The sequence below is a fragment of the Peromyscus leucopus genome, chromosome 15 (assembly GCF_004664715.2).
Source record: "Peromyscus leucopus breed LL Stock chromosome 15, UCI_PerLeu_2.1, whole genome shotgun sequence".
In the NCBI taxonomy this organism is placed as follows: Eukaryota; Metazoa; Chordata; class Mammalia; order Rodentia; family Cricetidae; genus Peromyscus; species Peromyscus leucopus.
The window spans coordinates 31,287,232-31,307,883 of NC_051076.1; the positions used below are offsets into that span (position 1 = coordinate 31,287,232).

At 45.5% G+C, this 20,652-nt stretch overlaps 1 protein-coding gene across 1 annotated transcript in view; it reads right to left on the reverse strand.

The window, feature by feature from the left end:
• Lmx1a (LIM homeobox transcription factor 1 alpha) overlaps nt 1–20,652 on the reverse strand; it is a 145,935-nt gene that overhangs the window by 4,722 nt on the left and 120,561 nt on the right. Inside the window, exons 4-6 of the mRNA XM_028864355.2 lie at nt 5,802–5,974; nt 3,071–3,148; nt 1,323–1,392 (exon numbers count right to left, since the gene is read on the reverse strand). Coding sequence (XP_028720188.1) covers nt 1,323–1,392; nt 3,071–3,148; nt 5,802–5,974 — 321 coding nt within the window. The remainder of the gene's footprint in view (nt 1–1,322; nt 1,393–3,070; nt 3,149–5,801; nt 5,975–20,652) is intronic.

The window sequence follows — 20,652 nt, forward strand, 5'->3', positions numbered from 1 at the left end:
GACAGGTGATAGGAAAGTAGAAAGAGCAGATACTGAGATGGAAAAGGTTAAGCTGGATGGGGGTCAGGGATACGGAGGATGAGAGGGCACAAAGGGTTAATCAAAATGAAGTCTTTGTGATAAAACCATGTGGAAATCTACTGAGATATCCTTCATGGCTAGGATTTGTTGTTCCTAGAAGCCATTTTGTTTAACAAACAAGAATCCCACTGGCAGGTGTGGGGAATGTTCTTAGGAGCTGTGGGTGAGGGAGGCTCCCCAAACGGTAGAGGCTCTTGCTATTCCTCTTGGTTGTCCTCAGAAGTAGATGACAGATCCTATTGCAGAAGACATCATATACCCAAGAAATAAAGACATGAAGCTGGGAATAAGTTGGAAGCTTCCTCCCTGCTGTATGGCTTTCATAGTGCTAGGAGGTGCTATGCAGTCTGCTGGGGAGGAAAATTCATCCCTGGTCTTACCCACTTGTAAACCCTACAAACTATGATGCCAACCTGCCACGCAAGATGTGCCCACTGGTGCAACAAAGGCGTGGCTATTGTGGGGTAGCCAACTGCTCTCAGACTAGATTTGGGGCATGCCAATGAAGAAAACGCATACCTGATATGAACCTATTAAAACATAAACAGTCTGAGGAGGTCATAGGCCCTACTGGGAAACTTACTACTGTTCTTTAGCTAAGTTGATATGGCATCAAACTGCATGCTAAGTCTTTGTACTCACAGGCAAATGATACTCTCAGCCATAATCAGAAAACTTGTCTCTGTAGTGAACGGCAGGGAAGGAAAGAGACCCATGGCTGCTCAAGATGTTGAGAACAAGTGACCATTTTAGTGCTGGACCCTAAAAAGAACATCTATACCACCACTGAGCCCCCTGGGAATCATGAGCCCAAATAAACATTCATTCCTTTTAAGTTGATTATCTCAAGAATTTCTCATGGTGGTGGAAAGTTACCAAAAGGGCTAAGTCAGCAGTATCTTTTAGTGATGGATTTGCTTCGAATGAGGAGGACTGGATGAGAAGAGAAACTGGACATGCCTTTGACTTTGCACATGGTCCTGATACTTTGCAGAGTCCAGACCAGGTAAGGGGCATTGCCACTGTCAATCACCTGCTCTGGATGTGCAGCACAGGCATCCTCAACATTCTTACAAGTTACCTACAACCCAGTTTTTACCTAAATCCATCATCTTTCAAACTGGTGTGTAGATGCATGTCATTGATTGGGGATATGTCACTCAGAGAGCTTCAGTTGAAAGCCCCATGTAGGAGAGACCTGGACTACAGTGAGGACTGGCTGGGAAGAGCCACCAGCTTACCAGAACTCAGCCTCTGGGTGTTCTGCTGATCCTGCTGCTGTTGCTGCTGCCGCCGGGCCAGCTTCTTCATCTGATAAAGAGAGGACCACAGGATTAGAAGTCAGAGGCCTGGGGTAGGGGTTCCACATGGTAAAGGAGAACAGGAAGGGTGTGACCTTTACCCTTTCATGAGAGGACTGTTCCTAAAGTAGGAGCGACACCCCAGCTTTTACTCTGTCCAGGAAGCACACGTCAGGCACAGCACCGTGACGCAGATGCATAGCGTCAAGGGAGGGCCTACTTAGCAGCAGCAGGAACACAGCTGGCAGAGAAGCAAAGTGCAACTTGTCTTCCCAGAAATAGGGACTTCCTCCCAGGAAGGACCACATGCTGTTTTCTCTGGAACTACTTCATGTGAGGCAGTAAATATGTGGATGTGTGTTTCACAGTCTCAAATAGTTGTGGAGCCTGGGCTGCCCAATGGGTGGGACTTGGGATAAACCCAGACACTCATTTGCCTCCTTCCCATCTGCTGGCTCTGTGTTTGAGGCACCATGGGAGATCCGTTCTCTAGGGTAGAAGCTTCTCCACCAAAGCGACAGTTTCACCCAATTGTTTTTCATCCAAAGTTTCTCAACTTGTGCTCTGGGAAACATTAGCATTCGGTGAGATCTTAATATTTGCAGTGTGTGTGTGTGTGTGTGTGTGTGTGTGTGTGTGTGTGTGTGTGTGTGTGTATCTGTGTGTGTAATACTAGATTATAAAATGAATTCTATTGCTGTAAAATTCTCCAGAGCTTTCAGTGTGCTCCTGCTTTGTGAATCCACAGCCCATCAGCCCTCACACAATCACTGCACCATGAAGTCTTCTCTTAGTGGAATCGCAGTACACCAACACCAACAGCCCTGTTCTGAGGAATACTGTTGCAGAATTGTGACTAAATACGGCGAGTAAATTCTCACCCTCTAAAGACTAGGAAGAGAGCTCAGTCTGCAAAGTGCTGCTGTGTGAGCACAAGCACCTGAGGTCCATTTTCAAGAACTTGACCAGAAAGTCAGGGGTATTGGTGTGCACTTTATAATCCCGGTGCTGAGCAATGGAGACCAAAAGAGTGTCTGCAGGTATCTGGCCCTCAAGACTAGACTAATTGAGGAAGTCCAGGTCCCAGTGAGAGACTCTGTTCGAAAGCATAAAACCAAGGTCCTGAGAACCTCTGGCCTCCATGCATATGTACACACCCACATGAGTGTACATACATGCATATGCACACGCACACACAAGGAAGGAAGAAGGGAAGGAAGGAAGGGAAAGAAAGAAAAGAGAAAGAAAGAAAGAGAGAGAGAGAGAAAGAAAGAAAGAAAGAAAGAAAGAAAGAAAGAAAGAAAGAGAAAGAAAGAGAGAAAGAGGCCAAGATTATGAGAAACAGGCCAAGACACGTGTATTTTTAGAGTCAGGAAGAAAATAAGTAACCCAGGACTCGATCGTTACCTAAGACAGTAAGGTCGTTTGGTTGGAGTTAGCAAGACAGGAATTCATGCCACCTGCTGTGACAAAAGCCATTTCACTAACACAAATGCTTCCTTTCTCCTTTCTGCAAGGCTGCTATGGCTGAAATAATGGCCATAATTGGCAGAAGTTTTTTAGTCAAGAGAGTGACTCTGCCCAGGAAGTTAGCTTAGAGAGGCAGACTGCAGGTCCAGGGCCCACCTGCTGTTGCTGTTAGAAGGAACCAGCAAGACAAGGACAGGTGAAGGTGGGAAGCAGATTACCTTGGCTCTCTGGTTCTGGAACCACACCTGAACCACGCGGACGCTCAGCCCTGTCTCCGCAGCCAGAGTCTCCCTCACCTGGAAGAAATTGAACACCTGTGTAAAACGCGCACTGACCTCCCAGAGTAGGAGGCAGAACATTTCCCGGGTAGTACAGGGTGAGACATACATCACATTCTCAAGTAGAGACTAGTTCATGATTGATGTTCAAATATACCAAAACACAAGCTTATATTTCCTTTCTGGTAGAGAAGGCATCATTCACAAGGTAAGGAAAGAAAGGAAATACCAGTGTATTTAGATGCACATTCCCAGGAGGCACTTTGGGATCCTTATCCCTGAAGTTAGGGCTCTGTGGTCTACCGGAGGAGCTGACTGCTCTTCAGCTGTAGGCTTTCACATGCTTTAAACTACTTAAGGAGAACTGAAGTGAAAATCTCTTTGCAGAGGCAAATGGTCCTTTTTCATCCTCTTATCATTGACTCAAATTTTTTAACTCTGTCTCCTTATTTCCAAGTAACTTTGTGTGTTTTGTGAATATTCATGTTCACTATTTTCCTTAGTGAGCCCCTCCCAGAGGGAATATAAAACGTAAGAGGGCCATCAGAAATGTAGCAGAGCCAGGTGGACAGCTCTGATGCTGGTAAATACACTGGGCTCGTGTTGGAGATCAGGACAGTTGGGATCCAGATAACAGAGGTGTGTTTGGTTATCTAGGCCATCCAGGCACCACGGTGAGGGGTTGCTGTGATGGTGAGGGAGACTCAGAGACACTGCCCCTTCCTGACATAGTCCAGAGAAGATGGGGTGAAGGGGTGTGAATAGGTCCAGGAGCAGACAGAATAGAGGCTGGAGGAAACACCTCAACCATGCGCTTGGGACGAAGCTCGGGAGTGGGATTGGAGTCGGTTGCTGAGGTATGTGCACCTACCAAGTCACTATAAGGAGTGGACACAGAGGTCCTTGCACCTGCTGAAACCCTACCCACGCCTCAGGGGTCCCGATAAGAGGCCACTCGACCCATGAAACCTGGCAAGTGCCCAGATGCAATGGCTTTCCCCCTCCCCATAGCTCCTGGCGGCCTCTCTGTTATGATGTCCCAGTTTTCTCCCTGGTGTGACAAGTGTGTATGTCATGTCCCCCTCGCTGTAAACGGTCCCTGTGTAAGCCTATTTGGGGATCTCTTACTTCCCATGTGTACCTCCCTCCGAGTGCTGGGAGTTGCAAAGATGGAAAGAGCCTATGGGTAAATCTTTTCCAAGTTTCAATTCGTGACAGCATATGACTGTTCAACAAAGCCTAATACGCCCTCTCTGTAGATAGGCTAGGCATGTTCCCGCACTGTTCCCACACTGAGCTAAGCCCACTGCCTTGCTTGAGTCTATGGAGTCCAAGTGGATGTAATACAAACGATCTAGAAAGGAGACATCTGTATCTTCCTGTTCCATGATAGCCTCTTGTTCACTCCCATCCTCAGGAGAACAATGGATCCCAAGAACATTGCTCCTTCAGGATGGACCCACAAATGACAGACAGGCAGAGCAGACCTAAACCCAAGTCCAGCCAGGCCACAGCCAATGCCTGGCTCAGGAGTAGGAAATGAATGTTTGCCACTATGGGATCACTAAGTCTTTTCTTTTTTCTTCATAGTAAAGTCTCACTAATACAGGGAATTGTGCCTAAAACAGTAATACTAAATAGTATTTGCCACATTACTTAAAAAACGTTTTCTTTTTATGCTGTAAAAATATAGTAGCTGTGGTTAATAAGTAGTGAATGCTTGATAAACGGGCACAGATATTTTTGGCAGAGACACCTAGCTAGCCCCAATATCCATCTTTCACTCTTTCCCATAAGCAGTTGAGTTAAATGTTAGCAAGGCATGGGTCATTTGGTAGACTCATTCCCCAACTTCCTGTAGAGGAAGTGTGACTGTGGCACTAAATTCTGAGCAGCATATATAACTAGAAGTAGTGGGCACAAACCCGGGTATGTCCTCAAAATGGCGAGTGCTTGCCCTCTACATCTACTGTCTCCGCCATGGTGGCTGGGAAAATGCAGAGAGCTGGAGCAGCTGTTGGGACCCAGTGATGGAAAACAGAACTGCCCTCCCAGGCTTATCTTGCTCTCCTCTGAATATGACAGAAAAGGACAATACGATTTCATTAAGTCAATGAGCAAGTTTATGTAAATGTTCACAGGAATCCTATTTGTAACAGCCCCAGAGAAAAATACAACCCAGATCCTCATCAATAGGAGAGTAAAAAGCCAGAGCATATTTATTCAGTTGAAGATATCATTGGAAGGAAGGAATTACTATTCAGGGAATCCCCAAGTCACTACGCCAAGAAGACTAAGTCAAGACTCACCCATAAAACGAATATCTTGAAAGATACTGTATTTTATATTCTTTGTTAAGGCATCTTGTTGATATCACAACTAGCACTTATTATCACCATCATTTAATTACTACTTATTGTTCCTTGTGGCTCTTCATGAAGTAAGAGGTGGTAGGGTCCTTGGGCGTTGGCATGCACACAGGAAGTTGGGAGGAAATCCATTACTTCCTAGGCCATAGTTTAGCTCTCCTTGGAGCCTCTTGCAGGACTCATGACCACCATTATAGACTCTGCGCCACATTCGCCACTACTCAGACCACCCCCCTGATATCCTAGGGGAGTCCAGCTGCACACAGATGAAGGGGCCTTGCTCCCTTCTCCCCCTCTTGTACCTTTCTGCAGGGCTTGGAGGATACTTCAAATGAGGCCTTGAATGCTCTCCTCTGCTGGGTTGTCAAGATGGTTCTGGGACGTTTGGGTCTCTTATGGTCCTTGCCGTCCTCTGAAGCGCCTTTCCCTGCCCCATGGGCTGACTTGCAGAGACTCTCTTCATCATCACTTTTGCCTGAAAAGGAGCAGAGAACAGTGTCCCCAGTCCCCAGATGTACCTCATGGAGCTGTGTGTTGCTCCATAATAAGCGCTGGGATGCCACAATCCCATGATGGCGTTAGGTATGAGTGCAATAACTTGTGTGGTGTTGACCTAAGAGCTTCCAGAAGGAGGCTAAGAAAACATTTCTAAGACTCAGAGGCAAGAGCAGAAAGTCTGCAGTCAAAAATACTCTCGGGGCTTTAGCATAGCCTGATGTCCTGGCTGGACATTTATCAGCTGTGTGGCCTTAAGGAAGCTAATTAACTCTGACTCCATTTTTCATGTGAAGAATCATGACGTAAGAGAGTCTGCTTCTGAGGAATTCATGTGGAGATGAAATGGGCCTCTATATTAGTAAGGCATTCAAAATGCTGTCCAGAATATAACCAATACCCAGTAACTGTTGGTTACTACTGTGATTTCCTTGATGTCGTTTTTCAAAACTAGACCTCAAGGACTCAGGCAAAACTTCCCAGAACTATGTCAAAAATTTTAGCTACTGTAAGGAAGTAGAAAATATTACTGTTTAAAGGGTCATCAAAAATCAGCATCATGCTATCTGTAGGCACAGATGACTGGAAATGACCAGGTAACACTAACAATTCAACAAAACTTCTGGTCTATAAAACAGGCAGCTCCCTAAGAAAGGTATGTGAATCACTTCAACTCAACCAGCAGATTGAGAAATACAGGGATATTTTCTCTTTATTTTTATTCTTTGAGAATTTCAGAAAATGTATACAATGAAATATAATCATATCCATTTCCATTTCCTCCTCTCTAACTGCCCCCAGTTCTTCTCACACAAGCCTACCTCCCAACTTCATGTTTTCTTATACTTTTAACTCACTAAGTCTGTTTAGTGCTTTCCATATGCACGTGGATGTGGGATCATCTACTGGAGCATGGTCATACCTCCAAAGAAGGAGGCACCCTTCCCCAGTAGCCATCAGCTACCCATAGGTCCTCATTTAGTGATGGAGCCTTGTAAGTTCCCTCCTCATACATGCTAGAATTTTGGCTGGCTCAAGCTTGGACCAGTACAGGTCCCAACTCCTGCACAGATGCTATGCACTCATGAGTGTCACAGCTATGTCGTGTTCAGAAGACAGCATTTCATTGTCCTATCCGTTGGCTCTCACGTTCTTTCTGCCTCCTCTTCCATCTGTTCCCTGAGCCTTGGCTGGCCTGTAGGAGGGTAGTGCATTAAGATGAGACCTGGGCACTCGCAGAATATACAATTGACAATGACTCATGTTGCCCAAAGTAGAAAGAAGTCTTTCATACAGATAGTTCTCAGAGGTTCAGAAGGTGTGTCTAGGGTCGAAGAAATGCCAGGGTGAGTCGTTTCTTTTTCACTTTGTGCATTAGGAGCCACTGGGAATTGTAGATCCAAGCTATCCTAAAGAGACTCTCCATTATCTCTGGGTCTTAGGAAGCTTCCCACCCTCCTTGCATCGAAACCCTACCTCATGGGCTTGTCCTGCTGCAGGCCCTCTGGCTACTACTACAAAAAAAAGCCCACAAAACAGCCCCAGCAGTTGCACGCCACACATACTGTTTCTTTATTCCTGCCCCTTCCATAAAGGATGCACATTTGTACATGATTGTTTAGTTAGGATATGAGCTGAGTTCTAAATTGGGACTCTACCAGAGCCAGACTTATTTTATATGAAAGAGTTATGTTTTTCTCTTTCTATAGACATTCAAAACATGTAACTTGAATGGGAAGGGCCAGTCCATTGTGAATCCCCTGAACTGAAAGGAAGCTGAGGTAGGCAGGTACTCCGGCCCCTTATTAGCCCTTTGCTAGTCATATCATGTCCCCGGTTCCCCAGATGGTTTCCTCCACTACATACTGATGACAGTAACATCCACCCTGGGGGTGTCCCAGAAGCACGGATGCTATGTACAAAGAAGCTCACATGACCCCATCACACAGGTAATGCTTAACACATGCTGTAGAAAGGTTATATTCTCTTTATGCCTTGCTCTCCACCAAAAGTACAAATAAAAGACCCTGAGAGATTAAGGAGCATTAGCACCAGAGTCCTCACGAGGAGAGTGATGCCCCCGTCTCTCCTTCAGCTGTGAAGCTGCCCTCTCTCAGGAGGTCTGCTGCACTTAATCTTAGTCATAGCTGTGCAAAGGGTTTTCAAGGCAATCCTAGGAGGTTCACAGAATAGCAAGAAGAAAATAAACATTGAAAGCAAACGCCCTGGTAAAATAAGATGATCCCCCGAGAGGCTAAAGGTAGAAAAAGAAAGTCATATCCATATATATTCACCCTCACAAGGCCTTAATGCAGGTTGGAGACTCCCTCAACCCCTGATGAGGGTAAAGAGGAATTTCTGGTATGACTAATCCTTAAGAGACACTTTGAAGGAAATAGAAATGACTGGCATCCCAGGCCAAGTGATATGCAACTCCTCCGGAAGGCAGGCAGCTAGGAAGGAGTGTGTCGACTGGCACTGTAAATGAGAACCAAGGCAGCCTCAGTAGAGAACATGCTTTAAAATGAAGTCAGGAGGTCTTCAGAAGCCCGTCTTCTGCCAGTGTTGTCAATAAAATGGTGTTTGCAATTGTCTTGCAGAAGTAAGTCTGATTCTTTTATAGTCATTTCTTATGAAGTTTAATGCAAATGGATGCTGGAACTTTGGGCCATATAACTAATGAAAAGGTGAAATCTAAAATAATAATAATGGCCCATATATGCTTGGCCCTCTCCACGAAACCAGTGTGGCATGTTGTCTACACGATCCCACTCTCCCTCCACAGGAGTCTCCAAACTTCCTCTGTGAAATTTCTGAGAGTAAATCCTTCAGTCTGCCAGCTCTCTTGTCTCAGTTCACACTCCACTCTCTATCCCCAGCCCCCAGGCCCCAGCACCACACCGTAGCCAAAGGGCAGCCATAGGCCACAAGGATGGGCATAGATGTTTCCAGTAGACCTACATTTCCATGACAGACACCAGGCCAAATATAGTCTGTGTGGTTCAGCTTAGTGATCTTTCCCCATCTCCATTTAAACATATGCATCCTGTGTCCATGCTCCATTCTTCTGGGCCCTGACTCTGAGGCAAGAAGAACTGTTTATCTGGTGCACTGTGAAGTGGATAGCTAGCAGGATCTGTTCTATTCTCTGCTGTGGTCAATAATATGCATACTTTTTAACTGGGATGTTGCTACCTGAACAGTCACCAGTGTGGACTTCCAGTTGTCCTGGTGGGTCTAGGTGCGTTAGATCCTGAAGAGGGAGAGTGGCAGAGAATGTGGACTCTCGGGAGCTGCCCATCCCTGTCCTTCAACCACTTCCTGGTAAAGTATGTGAATACGAGGAGCCCCGGATGTTCTGTGACTCCCTTGGAGACGCCCTGAGCTACTCTGGAACCTTCTCTGAGGCTCCTCCCTCCTCTCTTTCTGCAGGGCAGTCTTGCCAGAGCCCACAAACTTCTCCATGAGGCTATGCAGTGTGGAGTATTCCTCCCGGAGTACAGCCAGCTGAAGCAGAAGATGGCGGAAAACCATCTTCCAACAGCGAAGAGAGCAGGCTTCTTCCACTGCGGGAGCCTCCCACCCCCAGATGGAGGCTGGAGCTCTCCCTCATCATTTAAGGTGACACCCCTCCGCAGAGATGAAAGAACACCGCTCTCAGCTCTCCAACAACAACTGTCAGCATCCCCGGAGGCCATTTAGACACAAGCACAGCATAAATCTGACTCTTAGTGGGGGGAGCCCGGAGATTAAGTCTCTCGGTACAGCCTACCAGAGAAAAATGAATTGGCTTGGCACAAAGTTTGAACATGTTTCTCAGAGCCCTTTCCCCCCACCCCCACCCCTTTTTTAAAGTTTGGACTGGTTCGGGGGGCTGTTCTCCCCCACCCCGTCTTTCTGCCCACTCATTTATGACATAAGCAAGCACAGATGAAAGAACCAGCCATGCTTTATGGCCAGGAGACGAAGCAGCACTACCTGTGCGGCCTTGCAGATTCATTTCAGGTTGTTGGAAAAATCCCAACAGCCCATAAACACGGTAGAAGATAACTGACCTTGGTCCAGGAGGTGAGAGTGAGGGGGGCACAAAAGATCTTCGTGCTAGAAGAGGGAGGGGAGACGAGAGAAGGCCCTGGTGCTTCCCCAGTGATGAGCCTCATAAATGTCTCCCCGGCTGGGGGAGTAGAGGTAGGCTCTGGGATTTGTTGTGGGTAGAGGGAGTGGGGGAAGAAGCCGGGGAGGGATTTATGATGACGGGATATAGAGGGAGCTATTTCAGCCACTGCCTTGCACTGTTTGGGATTGGAATTTCATTCTTTCCGAGAACAGCAGTGGTCGTCTCGGGATATAACGAATTCAAAAATAGCAAAGTCCAAGAGGCGAGAGTTGCAGGTCTTCAGACACACAGAGTCCATGCGGTTACGGTTCTCAAATTGCCTGACGCACAGTTCTTCGAGGAGAGCCCAACTCACACCAGGGAAAAGGTCTGACGAAAGCTCTGACTGGAAACTGGGGTGATGATGGCTCGGCGGGCAAATTGCTGACCTTGGAAGTACTAGGAGCTGAGTTCAAGCCCTCAGAATCCACGTTTAAGACACTGTGACTCACACTAGTAATCCCAGTGCTGAGGAGGCAGAGATGGGTGCCATCCTCAGGCCCACTGGCCAGCCAGCCTACCCTGCTTGGCGAACTCAAGGCCAGGAAGAGAGCCTGTCTCGACAACAATATGAATAGCAGCTGAGAAACTATTCAAGGTTGTTCTCTATCTTTCACATGTACCATGTACGCACACACACACACACACACACACACACACACACACACACACACAGTGAGCAGGGAGGGGAAAGAGAGAGAGAGATACCGACTTAACTGAGGACTCATTCATTAAATGATGTTCTCAAAAGTCAGTCAGTCGGCCTTGTGTGTGACACGAGATCAAACTGAGACACAAAGGCAGGTGAGGAGGATTCGGCTGGTGCTCAGAGGAGAAAAAGGCTGAGCACCCACCCAGAGAGGCTCAGGGGGCAAAGGTTCTCTAGAAGGCTGCATGGGTGCAGAGAATGAATGAGACAAAAGGTCAGCAGAGGCTTCCAGGTGGGAGAGAAGGAAGGAAATCAAGGGAGCAAAGAGTTAATAGCAGGGAGGCTAGACTTTCACCGGGAAGAGCGGCTCCTCACACAGACTCCCTCTGTGCACCTCCAGCATCATCAAGTGCACCAGGAGGGCAGACCAGAGAGCCCGAATGATCCCTCGCTCTTCAGGAATGGGACACTGAGTTATGAAAATTAACAAACAGGAGGGATAAGCATATAAAAATGTAAGTGGTTAAGATCATCATCCACGGCCAAAGCTGGAAATAAAAAAGGCACTTAGGAAAAAGGAGAAGTGAATGGATGAAGAAACTCTGCAGGGAAGGAAGGGGGAGGATTTGGAATGCAGAAGAGAGGAAGCAGGTGTTCCCGAAGAGTTCAGCATGCTTGGAACTAGTGGGAAAATTGGAGAACCAGAGCAGCGGTGTGTAGGAGGCCTGTTAGCCTTAGACAGAGGCTGCACATCTCACCCCAGGCAGGGTGATATAGAGTGGAGAGGTTGTCTGGGGTTTACTAGCAAAGAGATGGTGTGATCAGCATTGATGAGGAATGGGTGTTGCAGGTGGGGGTCCCACAGCCACAGCAAATGGGGAAATGTTAGGGTCCAGGGTACCGTGGGCCAGGGAAGGCACAGACATTAGCCTCTGAACTGCTGTGCGCATGTGTAAATGGCAGCATCAAGCCACACATCTATTTCGTAAGAAGAACATGTCCACTCTTCAAGCACCAGTTCCATGTCCAGCCTCCTGTCCAGAACATATGCTTCCTTGTCGTTCAAACAGCATGATACTTTCTTCCCAGCTGCTAGAGAAACAGCCTCGGGAACCTGCCACCATACACGCAGGGCCTCGGCGGCAGACCCGTGCCCAGACACACACGTGGAAAGAGGGAAGAAATGAAGTTCTCAGCCTGCAGATCAAGCACAAGAAAGGACAGTCAGCGGTGCATGCTCAGGCCCGAGTGCCACGGAAGTCCTAGTGCTTTGTCTCCACACACCTGCAGCTTGGTGCTTTGGTTCAGAAACCCGCAAGAAGGGGTGCAAAGGGGTCCAGACCACAAAGGAGATGGAAGTTTCACTCCTAAGTTTGCCACTCAGCTGGAAACCCTTGGATGAAAACCCCTCTGATCCCAAGAGTCAATTTCTTCCCCCACACGGTAGTTTTAAAGTACCTAGTACCTGGGATGCATCCTTTTTTCAACAGAATGGCTTTACTGTTTCTGCTACAGCCCTATGAGGCAGGACATGTGGCACTACCCTTTCTCCGGGTTACTAAACTGAAACTCAGGAGGGGTGAGGGTGTGATCTCTTGCTCGAGGCACACAGCTGGACTCTCTTTCTTCTGTCTACACCCACCCCGCTCAGCCTTCCTGTCAGGCCTCCCTGGGCTACTGTGAGGACCCAAGGATACCTCCTGCTTGCAAAATGTCAGGTGCTGGAAAACTCTGTGTGGCTGTTATTACTGAGTGAGGAAAGAAAAGACCTGAAGGGAAGGCTTCCCCTGGAGAGTAGCTCCTCCCAAAGCCATTCTTTTTCAGACCCAAAGGGACAGAGCTCAGTTAAATCCCCATCACACTCTGCTCCTCATGCAGGTCCTACCCTCCCCTTTCTCCCCACACCACCTTTCAGCCAAGCCCAAGGAAGTCTTCCAATCAGCTCCAGGAGCCCGCGGAACAGAGCAGACAAAAGCCAAGCTAGGCTCCCGAGTCAGGCTGCAGGTAGGGTGTTCCAAGAAAGACACCTTTGTTCGGAGATGTCCTCCGCAGATGGAGGATCTGTGCCAGGCTAGTGGGAGGGGCCAGGTGGGTCAGAGCCAGGGCATCCAGCTCAGACTTCCAGGCTGGCCCCAAAGGGGAGCTGTGTCTGTGTTTCTAAGTTCTGGCTGCTAGGCACAGCTGGATGCCTCTCCTGCCTTCCTCGGCAGGCTGGTGCTCATGAAGAGGGACCTTGTGCTTGGGAGGCAGGAAGAGAAACAGGATGGTATTGGCCTTGAACGGTGAAATTGCTGCTGAATTGCACATTTGAAGAGTAGTTAGGCTAACACTTATCCTGCTTCTTTCCTGCACACACACACACACACACACACACACACACACACACACACACACACACACACTTTTCCCTCTCTAAACTTTTCTCTCTTCTTTCTCATCTATGCCAAAGCACAGCCACATGAATTATGCGCCACCTAGACTGCTGCTGAACAGGAGTATAAATGCTAATTGTGCCAGCAGCACCGGCGTCACACCCCAGAAACGCGGTGTCCAGAGTTTCCCGAGCTTCAACGGCAAAGCGCTCAGATCAAACACAGATACGTGGACAAAACAAAGCCTGCAACTTGTTCTGTCTTCCTCTGGCCAGCCTCCAAGGGGGAGGCTGTGAAGCTCATAACAAGTTAATTCAGTTGTTTGAGGCTCACAGCTCAGTCTAGATAAAAGCTCATTAGTCCAGTTGCCCAGTGGTCACCAGGCGCAGGGTGTGATGTGCATGACATCCTATTAGCTTATATTAATAAGATGAGTGCGCTTGCTCTAATTTAGAAAGTGACTTCAGTGGACCGAAGACCATCTCTCTTTGGAGCAGTTCAATTTTAGAGCGCTAATTAGTGGTCTTCAGGAGGATAAGCTGCCTGAGTAAAATTAAATTGTTTGCAGGCAAGGCTAGAAAACAAAGGGTTAATGATCCCGTCAAGTTAATAAAAGGAAAAAAGAAATGAAAGTTAATAAGAAAAGAAAGAAAGAAAGAAAGAAAGGAAGGAAGGAAGGAAGGAAGGAAGGAAGAAAGAAAGAAAGAAAGAAAGAAAGAAAGAAAGAAAGAAAGAAAGAAAGAAAGAAAGAAAGGAAAAAAAGAAAGAAAGAAAGGAAGAAAGGAAGAAAGAAAGAAAAAGAAAAAAGAACTACACTTTTCTTTTCTAGCTGGTTAGGGAGTTCAGGGGAGTTGGCTAATAAGCTATAATTTAGAGAGTTGGGAGTATGGAACCTTTTGACATAGTAATACTGCATTGTCATCTATGGAGTTCATTTTCAATAACTGCAATAGAAAATTACAAAGAAAATCTCTCTCTCTCTCTCTCTCTCTCTCTCTCTCACACACACACACACACACACACACACACACACACACACACACCCCTCATCATGCTCATAATGAAAGTAAGTTTCATATTTTGTGCTGGGCCACATTCACAGTTATCTTGGGGCCAAGAGACCCCCTGGGAAGCATGTTAGACAGACAGACAGACCTCTTTAGTTAAATGCCCTGTGGACTTTAACACAGGATCTGCTTATGCGATCACAGGTGATCAGACCACTTGAGCCCTTGGCCGACACACCCTCTGGGCAGACCCTCTCCTGCTTTGGAAAGGTGAGCAGAGGCCCTCAGACTCCAGGCCATTCCATAAACCACTGGCAGGCCATCTTCAAAGAGCACGGATTTCCTAGCTACTTCCATCACTGAGGTTCCGCAAGGATGACACTTAGGCCACATCACCTTCAAGGTCAACCTTCTCTTCACATTGATATCTATGCCAATGACACTCTACCATCATATCAATACCCACCTGGCTATGTTGCCACAAGGAGAATAGGAGAAAGTAACAGAAACGTAGAGAATTACTTTTGCAGGGATACAGGGAAGAAGGAAGGACATGGACAAAGGTGAACGGGAACAAATAGAGAGAGATGGCAACCCTGGAGAACAGGTGTGATGATGTGATTTCTGGTCCATCTGGTGTGAAATATATCACACATTCTCCAGGGTCAGCTTACAGGAAGAAGAAGAGACCTTGGTCCTGGCTGGCTGGGCTATCCTTAGCAACTGAGGGCTTTCAACAGACAATATTCTTTACAGATGAAAAGGCAAGGTTGGGTGAAAATAACAGACACTTTTTTTTTTTTGCAGGACAGCTTTCCCTCCATTAAGAATATACTGAGCATAATTGTATGCAACAAACTCCATTGCCAGCCTCTGGAGAGGATCTATGGTTGTACCCCTGAGTGAAATTGGGTATACAAAGATGGTGTTGATTTGAGGGCAATTATTGCTAACGTCATCATCACAACACTTTATGTCATTAATTAATCTTGAATTTCTACTGTTAACACATTTCTTCCTGGTTTCATTATTATCTGTATAGCACAGAGTTTGCTGTTGAAACCCAGGCTAGAGAAAAAAGAACTGTTTCTCCAATCCTGAGATCCCTACAATAACAGTCTAAAGTCTAGAATAGTGTCATCCAAGTTGAGCATGCTTCAGAAGCACCTGGAGGGCTGGGCAAAACAGACTGTTGGGCTGGTCCCTGGGACTTTGATTCAGTGGGTCTGGGACTAGCCTGTGGCTTTCTAGTTCTAAATGAACTGCGGTGCCACTGTGCTAGCTCAGGAACCACACTTGGAGAGTCACTGACCTAGAACAAAACTTTGTAAACTGTGGGTCACAGATGGAGGGGTCATGAGAAGCTTGACAACAATAAGGGGTTTCTGAATGGACAACAACCAAAAAACTAAAGATCAACCTTACAATGAACGAATCAGGCACATTTCTGACAGTGTGTCCCTTTGTTTTCCCCCATGACAGCTTTGGTTCTGAACACACAATGCGAACACTTTGCACTGCACATGCCAACGAATGCTACCTGGAACACATGGTCCAGACTCAAGACTGTCAAACTCTGTGACCTGCAGCATCTTTCCTGTATGTAAAACATTTTTGGCTCTTTTTCAAAATGATGGTTTTATTGTGGAAAACAAGGACCTGTAGTATTTCCCAACAGTCATTTCTCAGTATGAATCAAATTAGTCCATTTTTGAATTGTGTTATTAGAAAGCTTGCTTTAAAAAAAAAAAAAAAAAAAAAACTCTGCTTGGCTGATGACTTGAGTTTCAGGGGAAAAAATAATCATTAATTGAATTTTGACATAGAGTTAGGACAGAATTTCTAACAATTTCTGATATCGCCCTTGAAACATCCTGACATTTTGTAGTATGTATTTATACAAAACAGCATTCTCAGCATTGACAATTATAAAATCAAAATATATGCTAACTCTGAAACACACTGAAGAAGCTCTGTGTCCTGAAGTATCAAACACTCATCCATACTCTAATTCTTTACATACATATAAATAAGTGTGCCATCTCATTACTATGCAAATTTGCTTTTGTCTTTAATAAGTGGTAAGATTGTATCTATGCCAAAGGTTGCTTAAAATCAACTTCTTTGTGATTTATTATTAGTAAATGTTTAATTTGAGTATCTGTTCTGTAAATTTATATACTTGAAGGTCATGTAAAATTTCTCAGGAAAAAGACATCCTGAGGGTAAAAAAGTTTAAAAAACCTGGGTCTAGAATGTCATCTCGTTCCCTTCTCCTGATGCACTGTTGCATGCACACAGAGGTGTGGTTGGGGTTTCTGAGGAGGCATGAGCAATCATGAAGCCTTCTCGTTCTCATGCCGCTGAGACCTGTGTCCATTTTTTAACTGTTTCGGCCAAATCTTCAGTGATGCTTGTCAGTTTTGATAATTGGGGGGAAATGAAACAGTGTTTTAAAATCCTGTTTTTCCCCCTTTAAATCATAATAATAGGACTAGAGGAAAGGGTGAGAGTAACATGGGATTGCAATATAAGATTGTCATGGACAGGACTGGCCTTGGCATCCATCGCCTTGAATGACAGTACCACACACAGGATGAATCCCTCTCCTGTTCGTCAGTGGGATGGCTACTAGGCACCAGAGCCACAAGTGTACCCAAGCAAGTAGGAGACCGTGGGCTGTGTGAGGCTTCTGCGTGACAGTCATCTCTCCTTGACCCTCAAGCTCCAGCAACTCTCTCCCACCTCTCTTCATTATCACCTTCTTCTAGGACTGAGGCAAAGTGCTGATCAGCCCTTCTGTTTGCGGGGCCCGGATGACTCCTGAGTGTGCGTCTCTCACACTCCACGGATGTCACCAAATGTGTCTGCTTCCTTTAGTGTCCTAGATCACATCCTGAAAGGAGCCTTCCCTTGGGGTCAGCTGTTTCAGCTCTTCTGATGCTGGTGAGAGCTGGCAGATGAGAAACAGCCTGGCATTGTGGGTACAGCTGAGCTTCGGGGAAATGTTGGTAGCTGTGACTGTCGTAGCAGGTGCAGTCTAGCTCTGCTACTGGATTCTAAGTTACTATCACTTCTCTGCCCTATACCTGAGAAGTGCACTAGCTTCCCTCTAGCTGAATTTAATTTTTCCACTGAAGGGGTTCTTAGATTTATGTAAACATTATATTCATGGATAAATAAATAGGTTCCAATGTTCAGAGGCTCATCATATTAAACCATCATTCATGTATTCCCCTAAAATATCTATTTTTCAGAGTGGTGAGTATACACTCATAAACAAGACAGAGTCCCTGCCTCCAAGGACTTACTGGGTAGTGGAAGAGATGAAAGAGTAAACATTTCCAAAACAGGACATGAAGAGTTTTTAACAAAATGTAAGAGTCTAGAGAATATCCTAGAGGGGAGTCCACTGTGGTCATAGCAATCAGGGAAGCAATATTCTGCAAGACTGCCTATAAAAAGCATAGGATAGGTTTAACAAAAAATAGACACAGAATAAAGGAGAAGAGAACAAAACTCTGTTATTGCAAATGAGTGATGGGCAGTGTAGGCAGGGATCAAGGATGGTCAGGAAGGACCACGTGTTTCTGTGTTCCAGAATGCAGAGTCAAAAGAAGGAGCTGCTAGGAGCAAGTATAAAGGCCTTGGAGTCAGAGATCTGAGTATGGTGCTGGTTTTTTTTTTGGGGGGGGGGACTTATTTAATTTCTCCAAATTGTAGTTTCTTGAATAGTAGACATCCAAGAAATTCAAACCATCAATAATATTGCCAGCCACAACTACATATTCACGAAGTGCTATCATTCATTTATACAAGGGGACCTTGCTAAAAAGCTAAACTAAGTCAGGAATGGTGGTACATTCTGCATTCCCAGCACTCAGGAGGCTGAATCAGGAGGCTTGTGAGTTTCAGGATAGTCTGAAATGAAACCTTATCTCAAAAATGAATGTGGATACATGTGCGTAAGAGAAAGCGAGAGATTTTAATTTTAAAGTAGGAAAGAAATGAAAAAAAAACACTTTAGTCGCATGTAGGAAGGCAGTCACACAAACAAATAATCAAAATGCCCTTTGAAGAGATTCTTTGGCCCATATCTACACCAAACACTGACCACAAATTAATGTTACAGCCACTATTGCAGGTTCTGAAAGTACAGTTGTGAATAGAACAGATGGACCCCCTTATTCAAGTAGAACCTACCCTTCTTTGAGGAAGGCATAACCAATAAACAAATCACAAACTCAGTCATTTTATAATCAAAGTCAAATTTAAACAGTGATAAATAGATATTGAAAGCAGGATGAATGTGATGGAGACATCAGTGGTGTTGGGTGGTATTTTTGAGCATGGCCAGAATGCTCAGGAGTTAAGACCCTCCAGATAAAATGACACTTGATGGTGACAAAGCAAGCCAAGCAGTAAGAACATGGCAGAATGTTGCTGACTCAAAGTGATCAGCTATCATAGCGAATCTCTGTACACAAAGAGGAAGAGAAGATAAAGATTTAAAAAAAAAAAAAGAGGAAGAGTCTGGTGTGGTGGCACATGCTTTTAATCTCCACACTCGCAAGGCAGAGGCAGGTGGGTCTCTATAATTTTGGGACCAGCCTGGCCTATAAAGTGAGTTCCAGAGCAGCCAGGACTCTGTTACACAGAGAAGCCCTGTCTCAAAACCAGAAAGGGGAGGAGAGGGAGCACGTGCTCACAGGTAGTAGATGATTCAGGCTGAACACAGGACATGGTAAAGAGCTTGGATTGAATCTAAGTAGGATGAGAAGCTGTATCTAAAAACCATGTGATGGCTATTCTCGGTTGTCAACTTGACTACACCAGAAATTAATAAAAATCCAAGCACCTGGGTACACTTGTGAGGGATTTTTTTTTTTTAAATAATCATTTGAAGTGGGAAGACCCACTTTTAATCTGGATCTTTTGAGGTGGGACGATCTACCTTTAATCTGGGCCACACCTTCTGCTGAAAGCCTAGATAAAAGACATGGAAGAAGGGCACTCTCAACCTTTGTCTGCTTGCTCTCAGTGGCAAGTCCATTCCTTCCCTGGAATTAGAGCCCACTTCTTGGGATTCTGGCATATACAGAAAATCAGCTGAGACATCAAGCCTTATGTACTGAACATTACTGGATTCTTGGATCTTCTGTTAATATATAGCCACTGTTGGACTGGCTGGACCACAGCTATAAGCAATTCTAATAAATCACCTATAGATAGATAGATAGATAGATAGATAGATAGATAGATAGATAGATACAGATATAGATAGACATACAGATAGAAAGATGATAGACATATAAATGATTGATAGATATATGGATAGAGAGATAAATGGTAGATAGATTAGATAGATAGATAGATAGATAGATAGATAGATAGATAGATAGGATAGATAGATAGATAGATAGATAGATAGATAGATAGATAGATAGATAGATAGATAGATGATAGATATAGATACAGATATGGACATAGATTCATTCTGCAAGTCAAGTTCCTCAAGAGAATCACAACTAATACACACTGAAAGAGACAAAGCACCACTTTTTCCTCATCATCCCAAATTCAGAGCTTTCTTCTATACCTTGTCCCCTCTTTCTTCATCTTGGAAGCCCGGACACCTGCTCTCTACTCAATGCAAAAGAAGGCTCCAACTTTGTATAACTAATATGCTGGCTTCAATTTTTTTCTTTCTACCACCCCAGATGCCTCTAATTCTTTTCCTCTTTTTTTTTTTTACAGGTTTTCTGTCACTCAGATATATTCCTTGCCCACTCTTTGCTCTGTCACCCGAAGGACAACCTTTACAGGCTGCTGCATGTGCCAATGGGAAACATTTACAAGGAAGTCAGAAGACAGGGAGAAACCAAGGTCTTTCCTTGACCTCTCTATTCCTCGGGTGCTGTCTCTGGCAGCTGTTGGCACTTTCCCACAGTGCCAGCTCACACCTGACAGCTTTGCCTTCCACCAGATGCCCCAGCACTTATATCACCTCCTCAGTGTGGTGACTTAGGGGACCCAGCAGCACGCTCTGTTGCTAATTTGGAGACCGCCCCGCCATCCTGATCTGCCTTCATGTCCATCATCACACTGGCTGTGTTATTGGTGCTCTGAATTAAACTCTTCTGGTGTTCTAGATGTTGACAGCTGTGTGTCCTTTCTAGGTTGAGCCCTGACTGATTCAGTCCTTGAGAGTGACGAGGGAGTTCAGCAAGTAGTGACTGTCTCATCTGATGGGTAAGTGCCCAGAGATACTCTATCTCATTGGCCACACTCAAATCCATCCACACTCAAGACATCTTCCTGTGTTAGCTTCCTTGAAGCTCTATTTATAAGGCTTATATGAGAGGAGCAAGTATGCACTGGAGCATAAAAGACATTTGCTCCAGGACTCAGACGTTTAGATCCAGAATTCCTTGGAAATTAGTACTGGAAGTCTACGGTCAGCACCATGGCCAG